The sequence below is a fragment of the Physeter macrocephalus genome, chromosome 19 (assembly GCF_002837175.3).
Source record: "Physeter macrocephalus isolate SW-GA chromosome 19, ASM283717v5, whole genome shotgun sequence".
In the NCBI taxonomy this organism is placed as follows: Eukaryota; Metazoa; Chordata; class Mammalia; order Artiodactyla; family Physeteridae; genus Physeter; species Physeter macrocephalus.
The window spans coordinates 87,615,165-87,627,314 of record NC_041232.1 but is presented as its reverse complement, the minus strand read 5'-3'; the positions used below and the strand labels follow the sequence as shown (position 1 = coordinate 87,627,314).

The 12,150-nt window shown below is 40.4% G+C and overlaps 1 protein-coding gene across 14 annotated transcripts in view; it reads right to left on the bottom strand.

Moving 5' to 3' along the window:
* ATP9B (ATPase phospholipid transporting 9B (putative)) overlaps window positions 1–12,150 on the bottom strand; it is a 224,623-nt gene that overhangs the window by 193,455 nt on the left and 19,018 nt on the right. For all 14 annotated transcript variants that reach the window (XR_008615993.1, XR_008615992.1, XR_008615994.1 and 11 more), the window contains exons 3-4: window positions 7,388–7,538; window positions 4,801–4,914 (exon numbers count right to left, since the gene is read on the bottom strand). Coding sequence is in view for 11 of the 14 variants with exons in the window: in XM_055080638.1 (XP_054936613.1) it covers window positions 4,801–4,914; window positions 7,388–7,538 (265 nt within the window). In the remaining 3 variants the exon portion in view is untranslated. The remainder of the gene's footprint in view (window positions 1–4,800; window positions 4,915–7,387; window positions 7,539–12,150) is intronic.

The following is a 12,150-nucleotide window of genomic DNA, read 5'->3' as shown; positions in this document are numbered from 1 at the left end:
TAAAATGAGTGGACATCAGACATAAGATCTCATAATCACCAGCTTTACGATGTCTTTATGCTTCACTGGCAGGTTTTTGGCTAGGAGAAAACTGCAAATGCTAACTGATTCCTCTTTGAGGCAACTTACAGAACCTTAGAGCGCAAGCAGAGAAAAGATGTCAAAAGCTTCAATGTGGATATAAAGATCCCCTGCTATTCTAGACCCTGGGCATGGGACAGGGTAAGATACACAGGCACAGAAAGAACAAGGGCTTAGGAAGAAATCAAGAATACTTCACTTGGTAAAAAAAAAAAAACCAAAAAAAAACCACACATATATTTTAGATTTAGATTTAGTTTAAAGGTTCTTTAACTTTGCCCAGATTAATAAAAAAGATCTTCTACAGACAGTATCTAAATTTTCAAAAATTTAAAACGTGTTCTGAGGTGAGTTTGGATCAAAGAACCAGTATACCCTAAGTCAGCTTCGTGGGTTCAAAAGTGAGCCTAATGCACACATCAACCTTTTTGAGATTCTTGCCAAATCAAAGCTTAAAATGCATATAAACAGTGCAAGCAAAGATACTAACAAATCTTCATTATGTGTTTTCTGAGCAAAGGCATCACCTGCGGCTGCCGCCAAACGGAGGAGCGGAGGGAAGGGCGGGAACCCAGGTCTGAGGGTGCGGCGGCAGCAGAGGGGGGCAGGGAGCGCTCGCCCGCCCGAGCGCCAGGGGCAGCGCCCCCGAAGGGAAGAAGGGGCGGGGCTTTTCTCTGCTCTCTGGAGCAGGAACACATAATCCCAGCAGAATAATGGTCCCCTTATGTGGATACGGAGGTTCGTACTGAGGTATTTATCTAAATATAATAAAGTTTATTTCTCATGTCAAAAAAAAGACAAAATACTTCAAAAAACCTGAGAATTCAAGTTAAAGGACCTAAAATCCAAGCTAGAACTGGAAATGAGCTCTCGTAAGAGAACACAGAAACTAGAGAGGCCCATGTATGCTGTGCACTCAGTCCTAGCCTGGCCAACAAGGCCAATCCGTGAACAGATAACACTGAATTCTTCGAAAAGAATCCATCAAAACAGAACATTTTCTTTGGTTAAAACCTAGTTAAATCAGAGTTAATAAGGGCAAAAGACAAAAGCAAGATACAAATGAATATATTTTACTTTAGATTATTAAGAAGAATTTGTGTTCTCAGATACTCATTGTTTGAGTTAAAATAATTTAACCCAAGGTAGAAAATAGTATTTAAATAGTAAATAAAGCTAGGAATAGAAAATAGGGGCTAGAAATAAACACATGAAAACCATAAATAAGTTTGCGTTTTCAGCATTAGCAAGTATTTTTTCTATGTTCTAAAATTTCTGTAATGCTAGACTGCTTTTATTAGAAAATGGACAAAATAAACAGCACTTTTAATGAGGGCACATACAGCCTACAGAATTTCTGGCACAAGTGAGTAAGGAATAACACACAATTCGACTGATCATGCAGCAGTCTGTAATTGAGAACAATTAGAAACAACCTAAAAGTCTCCTTTTCCAAGAGGATGGACAAATTAATTGTGATATAGTCACACAATGGAATACTTTAGAAAAGTGAAAAATGAATGAACTAGATATATATGTGTCCACGTGGATCAATTTTATAAATCAATGTAAAGCCAAAAAAGCATGTTACAAAAGGATACTTAGAGTAAGACAACTGTTACATAGAATTTTTAAAGCATGCAAAAACAGTGCATCTTGTTTTAATAATACAAACATAAGCAGCAAAATTATTAAGAGATACATAGCAATTTAATCTCAAATTCAGAATAGAGGTTACCTCCAATGAGAAGAAAAGTGAGAGAAAAGAAAGAAGGAAAAGTCCCCTATGTTCCCTCTCCATGGCTGTAAAATCAACTTTTAAAACTGTGGTGTAAGCGTCAGTGCTCTCCCTCGTATGACACATGCAACGCACAGACACACGCCCCGACCACATTCAGGATGAAATCTGAGCGCCCGCCGCCCCTCCGGGCCCCCTCCCACCACAGTCACATGTCCACACACTCCAGTGCGCCCAGACCTTGCGCAACTACTGTGCCCTCTGCCTGCAACACCTGCTCTGCACACGGCCCACTCACTCCCTCCTTTCGTCCAGATGTCGTCAAATGCCACCCCATCAAAGGCAACTTCCTTAGCCACCCTATTAAAATAACCCGGTCATTCTCTACCCCCATATCCTGCTTTACATTTTCGGCTTCACGGCTTCATGGCAGTCTTCCTGGCATTACAGGTCATTTAAATTGTCTTTCTCCCCCAGAATATAAGCGCTATTAGGACAGGGTTTGTCTTATTCACTATTGAATCAACACTGCTTTGACTGGTGCTGGACACAAAGGAACTCAGTGGGGGCTGATCAAAGAATTGTGTATTTCATTCCATACATATTTTAACCCACTTTTCCCCATTTATTCTAATATGTACACCTTCAGTGTTATTAAATACTTTTTCTAAACATCATTTTCAAAGGTACACAGTAGCACAGTATTCCAACAATGCATGGCATACAGCACAGTTAAACAATCCAGTGTTAGACCTGTGACTTTTCAAATAATTTTGTCATCAAGAATAACAGGGCTTCCCTAGTGGCGCACTGGTTAAGAATCCGCCTGCCAATGCAGGGGACACGAGTCCGAGCCCTGGTCCGGGAAGATCCCACGTGCCGCGGAGCAACTCAGCCCTCGTGCCACAACTACTGAGCCCACACGCCTAGAGCCCGTGCTCTGCAACAAGAGAAGCCACCACAATGAGAAGCCCGCGCACCGCAATGAAGAGGGGCCCCCGCTCGCCACAACTAGAGAAAGCCCGTGCGCAGCAAAGAAGACCCAAATCAGCCAAAAATAAACAAACAAACAAATAAATAAAATACTTGACTGTGCGGTATTTGTAAAAAAAAAAAAAAAAAAAAGTCCTGAGTCCTCCTCTAGGCTCACAAGGGACCGACCCTGTCCCCCACTCCCCCCATCTCCCTCCGCCTCACCTGCCCTCCACCCTCTCTGGGCTCAGTCTTCCTGAAATACAGTTCTGGCTCATGCTTGAAATCTTAGCTCACATATCCCCTCTTCCGGGAAGCCCTCCCTGAACTCCTAAGGCATGTGATGACCTCCCCCCAGATCTGGGCTTCCACAGCCACTAGGTTTCCCCTTCCCAAACCTGACCTCTCTGAGCCATCGTGGTCTAGGGATGGTCTGTAGCCCCCTACGATGGGACAGGACCTTCTACTGAGTCATCACTGTGTCCCCAGCGACCTCTAACACAGGGCTTGGCACACAGCTCGCCCTCAGCGAATCTTTATTGCCAGGCTCTTAAATGTGTCTGTGATCTCTTTCAGACCAGAAAACAAATGGGTCATCTGGGGCTGATAATCTCCATTTTACAGGGAACGAAAACTGAGGATCAGAGAGGAAAAGTCAATTTCCAAACAGGAAACCTGACGTGTAAGCAATAGTGTCCACCCCACATCCACCCTCTAGCGCTGGGCTGAAGAGGACACCTCTACCTTCACCTGAGAGACACCAGAACTTGCCCGGGGACAAGCTATAAATAAATATTTTTTAAAAGAATAATAATAGACATTCGTAAAGACATTCTTTAGACTCTGTGACTGATCATTATTGCTTTAAGATAAATTCCTCAAATAAAAATGCTGAATCCATTTATAAGGTATTTTATATATATTTCCAAACTATCCTCCAAAAAAAGGCTATCCAGATTTATGTTTACACAACAGTGGATGAGAACCACAGCTTTACGTCATCAGCACCAATGTCTCTGTCGATCTGGCGAATTCAATACGTGGAAAAGGTATTCATTTATTCAGTAATTTTGTACCTAGATGACACATAAGTTGCTTTCATTGCTCAGATCCACGCTACCCTAAAGTCTATGTGAACAGGAACCGGAGAGGGGCTTAAACTTACCGCCGCTTCCAGTCCTCCTGCTACCCCTGAGAGTACAGTCTCTGCGGCGGCAGGGCCGCACAAGCCAACAGATCAACTGGAGAGCATATGGCTCCGATTTCCAGTTCTGAAGGCGGGAAACCTGAGCACTGCCCTGCTCCCTCACTACAGGAATCATCTCACTCGCTATGTTTTCTTGCCTAGATCACACTGGTGATCTGCCCAGAAGGGAGCACACCAAAGGGAGCAGCACCTCTTTCTAGGTGAAAACAAGGAAGGAGACATACCTCTTACCTCTGTAAACTGAAAAATCAATGAAAACTACCTGCAAACAGTATAAGACTATCAAGATAGCAAGTCTGAAATGGAAATATTCAATGACAAACATCATTTGCCTTTCCAAAAATGTCACACCCCAAGCTGTCAACCAGCAGCTGCCAGACTTCACTGAGATACTTCAGAACTGTCGCCATCAGGCAGAGGGAAAAGCTGCCCATCCGTCAGGGTGTCAGAGGTGCCGAGCAGACTCGCACAGGCCCGCCCCGTCTCTCCCAAGAGCTCCTCCAGTACGGGGCAGCGGGGCTGGGGACACACAGCTGCCACCCTAGGGCCCAACAGAACGCCCAGCCCCACCAGCAAAGGCGCTCTGTAGCTTCTCCAGCCAACCGAGGGCAGCATGCTGCCCTCACACTCCTGTGGGGCTGCAGAGGACTCTGTGAAACCTGGTAACAAAAGTTCAGTGACACACAGCAACATATCACATTTTTTAAATCCGACTGACTTATCTTTTAACCATCTCAACTCTTAAAGCTATATTTGAAATACTTAATAATTTTGCTTAATTTCAAAAATCTTTTCTTTTTACCAGAGGAGCCCAGTAGGTGTAGAGATAGCCTATTTTCAACGCTGGTACAAACTGTGAGCAGGATACTACCAGAAAATAGAGATTCAAGAAAAACTTGAATTGTTCATATAAAACCTAAAAAGAAAAAGAAAAAATTAACGAATCTCTTCAATTAAAATCTTTCATACCTTAATTAAATAATTAAAATCAACATAATATCTAACTATATTTCTATCAAACAGTGAAAATATGCCCTGACTCACAATACATTAATTTTGACAATGGCTTTCCAATAACTAAATCACAAAAAAGAGCTAAGGTTACCCCAAATTATATTTAAAATAAACTGAAAAAAAAGACAATTAGAACTTTCAACTATGTTGTGTCCTCTAAAAGTTTATTTTCTTGCATGCAATTTTCCAGGTTCCCACACTCACCTTCTATAAATCTTTACATGCACACCAAATGAGACAGCAAAACCTTCCCAATGTTGTAAGTCAGTTAATATAGATATACCAATGTATCTCTTCGTATCAACTCGGAAAATCTTAGGGAAAAGTGGTGTTAACCTTGTATTTATGAAATGGTAAACAATAAAACATGATAGCCACGTTTTCTGAATGTGGACATCTAGGTAGCTTTACAAAGATCGAGTGAACAAGCAAATCATGTACAGGTATGCCTTCACACACACAAAAAATCTACTTTAATCTCCTGTATTTACTTCCCTCAAAGTATAAGAAATGATAAAATATAAAAATATGTAAATTACAGACCAATTTTCAGGAAGACAGCTACCTGCAGATTCTTTATATGATAGCTGATATACGGTAGCTGACCTTCAACACTACAATTACAATGAAACTTACAGACTTGCAAACTGCCAATCAAAATCTCCTGGGATGCCATCTTTTAATACAATGTGGAAGGCACAGAAATTTTAACAAGGGCAGAGCAATGGGTTAAGTACTTATTGTTTAGACTTAAAGAGTCTGGAACCACAGTTTTTATATAATGAAGTTATACACATCATCACACAGTTATGTGTATGACTAAAAAAACCAGTTACATCGATAACACATTTATATTCATAATCATGTTCAACTGCTGTCTAAAAATGTTTTGAATCATTTCATAAATTAACCTTAGCAGGAGAGAAAACTTTTTCCTCAGTGATTTCTTTAAAATCTCAGTTAGCATAGATTATATCTATAAGCAATTCAGAAATTGCCATTCATGCTAAAAATGGCACAGAATTCCTACTGTGCAATTACCAAATGTTTCTAAAATAATACGTTTTGGATGAAAAGACTACTTTAAGAGACAATCTAAGAAGAAAGTCACTCCCACAGTAACAGCTGTACAGACACATCAACAGGTCTCTTCCGGACAGCCATCCTGGAAGCCATGTGAACTCACTCGGATCAAAACTAAGCTGCACGATCCATTTAAACCACTGCAATCAAGACTTTATTGTCTGCTGAGTGAACTTCTGGTGGGCTTTAGGAAAATGTACAATACTTAGCCAATCTGGGAGTATTTAATAATTTAAACCTAAGGAGAAAACAGTAACTTCATTCAATGAAGATGAGAATATTTATCTGCCTGAAAGAGAGTTTACACTTTATTGTCCTAACAAAAGATCAGTCTTTTAATTATGAAGCCATTAGTTTTGTGTGTTTTAATAAAGGAGCATATTAGGCATCAAGCATCTGACAACTATTGGACGGATGGGGGGGGGTGGTGAGGGCTGATCAATGCCCAATATAAAGTCAGCATGGTTATTTAAATAAAAACATGAAAGATAAAGCAGCCCTCATTTCACATAATCAAGAGGGTTTTTTTGCAAAATAGCATATGAGCTAATACCTAGAACATATCAAAAACTTTGATACTGGAAATATAATCAGTGCCAGCTTCCTTTTGCCTTTAGAAAGATAAATAAATCTGTCTATTAAAATAGGGAATGATGCACAAAAGGCAAAAATAATTCCACTATTCTAAATACATATAATCTCAGTTTTATAATTTAAGCCAGAAATATCACTGGCAACAAAAAAAGTAATAAATATTTAAACTTCAGAATTTAAATTTAGCATAATACCTAATTAAAGATAACTACTGATATAACAATACAAGGCCTGAAATTTACAATGTGAAGTAGAAATCTATAAATGCTTATAGATATTTTGTTATGGAGTCATGTTTGTGTAAAAAGTTATTTTACTTTCATTGTGACAGCCTTGCAGGCTTTAAACATTAGATACATTCCACTTTTCCCACCAAACAAATTCCCAGCCAAACAAAATTTATGACTTACTTTCTGATAATTTTATTTAGCTTTACTTGGTTATTTCTACAATAATATAAATGTCATGTTTATCTAGAATTGAAGGCATAATCAAACTATAAATTTTCTTGAGTTAAACTCTTATCATGTGGCTATTACAAATGCATATGAATTACTTAACAATTATTTGAAACACCCATGGTTCCAAAGCAAAAGGACTCTGATTTGGATACGACAGAATTAATGAGAGGAAAAAAATGAAAACAAAGTTAGCAATCTCTGATATGCAGCCCATTTTCAAGAATTTAACAATCTTACCCCAGGTATAAAGGTAAATACATTGTATTTCTGATTTTTTATAGAATTTCTGGGATGTTTTTCTTCACACTTTTCCGGATATCCAAGCCACACTGTACGAGCTTTCAATTCTCTCTTTCTCTGACAAATATTTATCAGCCAATCACAGCAACTGCATGAAACAAAAGATACATATTGCATATGCTTTTTCAAAAGTTTTTTAATTAATTCTACATATCTAGAGCCAATACTGATTGTTTCTGTGTTCACCAGACACCAACAGCATATCTACTATTAATCTGTAAGGGTTTTCTTAAAACAGGTCAGCTATACTAACTTAAATTTGATATGAAGATACTGAAGGAGCTTGTATAAGTGTGCAATGACTCCTAGAACCCCAGGGAAATTATCTTCCCCGTTTAGACCGTCTTATTGGCAAAATAAAACCACTGACATTCTGAAGCAGTCACTGCTTTACATGCTGAGAAAAGAATCGCCATATGTTATCGGTAATTATCGGTAATTCTCAATACACCACTTGGTGATTCAGTGATAAAGGCTCTCAGACGTCAATTAACTAGGATGTGACCCACCCCCTTGTCTTAAGTAGTCATTTTTTCCGCCTTTAAGTGATGACTTTCCTCCTTTAAGTGATAGCGTTAATATAAAGACATATGGCTCAATTCAGTATTTAGAAAGGATACCAATGTTTAATGGACTATTATAATGGTAATAAAAGCCTGATCGTACTTCCATGTGGCTACCTTCATCTATGCAATGAAGATTCTAATCTAAATCTACCCTGCTCCAACCTGCTCAGGGTTCCAGGAGCACAAACTCTTCTTCCTGGACATCCAAACCATCATATTTGAATAGAGAGTATAAAGTTTCTAGTGGGATAACTTTTCTTAAAATACTTCAGAAAATGATGAAAAGGTATCAAATTCACCTCTATTAAGCATAAAATAATCCTGAATTTAAACTTCAGTATTAACAATTCAGTTTAATTAAAATTTCCAAAATGTAGAGAAAGACTCCGAAAGGTTTAAGGGAAGGGAAGTTATTAAACTTCATCTTCTGAATGTAGCCAAGGCTAGAACTGCAAGCCAGAAGGATAAGGCAGAAATTCCTAACTTCACTTTGTGACAAAGTAAGCTCAAAAGTTAACATGAAATTCTGCATGATAATGACAGCCTTAGAAGGTATGACTATAAGATGAGGTTGACCCCTCAGGACTTATGTGTCAAATTCACTGCATGTCTTTTCTTCCCTTTAACACACTCAGATGTGTTACTTTATAAATCACCCACAGCAGCACCCTGTATGAAGGAATACATTATGTGTTTAAACTGAAATCAGTATATCCCTATTAAGTATCCACCTAGTTCTTGGCTGTGCTCAGAAAACCTTCATCCTGGAAGGACAGGGCTTTGCCCTTTGAAAGCTGCCCTGTCCTCCTGGGGTGGGCACAGCTCATCGCCTGCAGGAGTGTCAGGCTCTGCCGTCCTGAGGAGCTACCCCATGGGGGGGTCCAGGAACGCCAAATGCATACCAAGCAGATCAGCTCTAAAACATTCCCCGCACCCCGTCTTCTGCTTCAATTGGAGCAGACAAAGAAGACCCAACTCTGCAAGAACAGAAATTTCTTATCACTGCTTGCCATCACTTTTTAAAAAATAAATCAGAACAGAGAGCATCTCCACACATAAAACATACTTTTAAATTCCCAACAGTTATAAACCACAGTATTATTAAACGATTGAAGATTCTCAAAATAAGTATTCCCATCCTTACTGTTTGCTGGTGGGGGGAAGGGGACTGGTCAAGTAGATCTCAGTCAATATTGGTAATATTTGATCTTGTTTACGCTTGTATGAGACAAAAATTAAATAAGGCTTCAAATAACATATAATAAGCTTCAAACTACTATTTCTCACCTTCCTGTTGCTTTTACAGTAGGACCTGGATCGCCTCTAGCCCAAGCTCCCTCACCAACACCCACGCGGAACCAAACTGCCGGACCCACGCCTCTCCCTGGGGCACCTCCCCGCAGCTGGGAGGGGGAGGGCGCGCACCGCCCGCCTCTGTCCAGTTACAACACCAACTCCTCGTCTCGGACCCCCGCAACCACACTCACAGACGCCGAACTCCCACGCGGTACACAAGGGAAAACCGGAGGCCACAGAGGTCAGTGAGCGATGTACGCGCAACAACTGAGCAGGGCCGACACACAGCCCGGACCTCAATCCCCACTCAACCCCGTGTTCCTCCTGCCGCGAGAACAGGCAGGCCGGCTCCTGCTCATCTTCATAGACGGCCTGTCCTTAGCATAGCACACAGCACGGCAGCCATTCAAGAGATGATGGAAATAAATGAAAAATGTATGAGCAGGCAACAAGATTCCATGGGAAAAACACGGACTTTAAGGTCATGCTTTTGGAAACAACTCCCAGCAAGCGGCCCTGGGGTGGTCCCCTGGTCTAAGTCTTTGTTTCCTCATCCGCAGAAGCGCTGATGAGGTTAGAGGTGACACGCTCTGAGCTCCTGGCACAATGCCTGCCACAGGGGAAGCACTCAGAGCTCTGCTGTCACTACGCTGCCTCTCGCTGTCACATTCAAAATGTCTCCAAACTTATAACACTAATTGGCACAAAAAGTTACTGTCCAATAAAGCATCCATTGGCCACATGTGGCTATTTTTAGTGGGAATTAATTAATATTAAGTAAAATAAAAAGTCCAGTTCCTCAGTCCCATTATCCACCTTCCAAGGACTCAACAGCCACCTTGTCCAGTGGCTACCATATTGGACATCACAGATCTAGAATATTCTCAGCATCCCAGGGAAGCTCTGGAGCGGGGCTGGTATACACAAAGCACTCTGCAGGCAAGCACAACAGCTAGGACAGCAGTCCTCGTGTGTGCATGCTTCCTTCAGCATTTCAAATACAGCAAAAATCCTCCAGGAATGTATTCAGATATGAATTTTTCTCCTGAAACACATAATTATCTCATCTAATGGTTTAATGTGCAAAAGTCAGACAAGTCTTAAGATGAAACGGAGGATAGCCAAAGCTCAGTGTTTGAAAAAATATAAATAAAACTTAAGAAATGTGGATTTTCCAGAGTTTAGGCTGGTATCGACATATTCTACAGGCAAAAAGCTCTATAAATGCAAAACCACTGTCTTCATCACATGACACTGTAAACATTCGCTGGAATAAAAACCTCAACATCTACACCACTGTCAGCAGCACATGAAACTAACATCCCATTAACTTTCAAAGCCCCATACTCTAGAAACAAAATTAAATACCAGGGGCTAAAAACACATATTCAACAGTTCAGTTTTTCTCTATAACACTGTATAGAAAAAACTAAGATTCCTAGACTTCCAAAATGTAATTATTCATAACATTTTGCTACTACTATTACCAAATTAAAATCTTATTATTATTTCTTCATGCAAAGACAGAATCAAGCAGTGGTTAGGGAGCCACTATTAAACCACCCGCTATTCCACAATATTAAATGAATACACAGTCTCGAAGTCTTAAAAGCCTGGGGCTCCGCCAGCATTGCCACCGGATTATGCAGACAGAAAATATGACCAGAAAGAGAAGACAAACCCCCCACATAAAGAAAATACTTGTAACCAAAAAAGTACATGTAAGTAAGCCTTATGGAGCTGTAGAGCTAAGGGAGAAAGTAAAACTATGGGCAATTTTTGAAGGCAAAGTAATAAGAGTAAAACATACTGGTAAATACCGGTAAGTGAGAAGGAGATGCAGAGGAGTCCCTGGAAGAAAGAAACCAGGAGCTTTACCCAGGAACATTTCTATGCGCACTGCACAAGACACTTTCCCATTTATATGTAAATCGCCTTACACTGTCAAGTCAAATTGAAACTAAATCCAATAGTGTACAAACTATACTTTTTTCTTAAAACATTTTATGATTAGTAAGTTTTCGCAAATGCCTCTACAATCAAAGTAGTACTCCAATACTAAATAAAGCACATCTTTATATACCAAGATCCTGTCTTGTAAAATTTTAAGGGGCCATAATTAAATAACTTCCAAAATTTAGAAAGCCTCCTCCCCCAAATTAAAAAATAAATGAATAATTATATCCAACAGGTACCTTTGGTTACCAAGCCAAAAGCAACACAGCACTCATGTCCTCTTAAGAGATCAGCATTTCCCCATGCTTCTGCACTCCAAACGTATTGCAGATTAACTGCAAGTGTAGAGGCCCTTTAGAACCGGGAACAATCCCAGCATTTGATACCCCCCCTTCATATGGAAATGCCATTCAGGGGTTCCACTTTCATGGGGACAAAGTGATTTTTGATAGCAAGTCAAATAAACCTCACGAGAAAGGTATTACTGTCCCCCAGAACTACACACCGGTGTGCATCACAGTAACTCACGTGGAGGACACTCAAAGGTTTAGAAGACAGACTGCAGAAAAAGATTTTTCAGAGTCAAATTTTTCAGAGTTGGAATTTTTGCCAAATAATAAAAATGAGAAGGCAGGTCTTAAGCCATGAAGAAATTAAAGCCTACTCAATGCCAGAAGAAGAAGAATTTTTTTTTTTTTTTTTTTTTGCGGTACGCGGGCCTCTCACCGCTGTGGCCTCTCCCGTCGCGGAGCACAGGCTCCGGACGCGCAGGCTCAGCGGCCATGGCTCACAGGCCAGCCGTTCCGTGGCATGTGGGATCTTCCCAGAATGGGGCACGAACCCGTGTCCCCTGCATCGGCTGGCAGACTCTCAACCACTGCG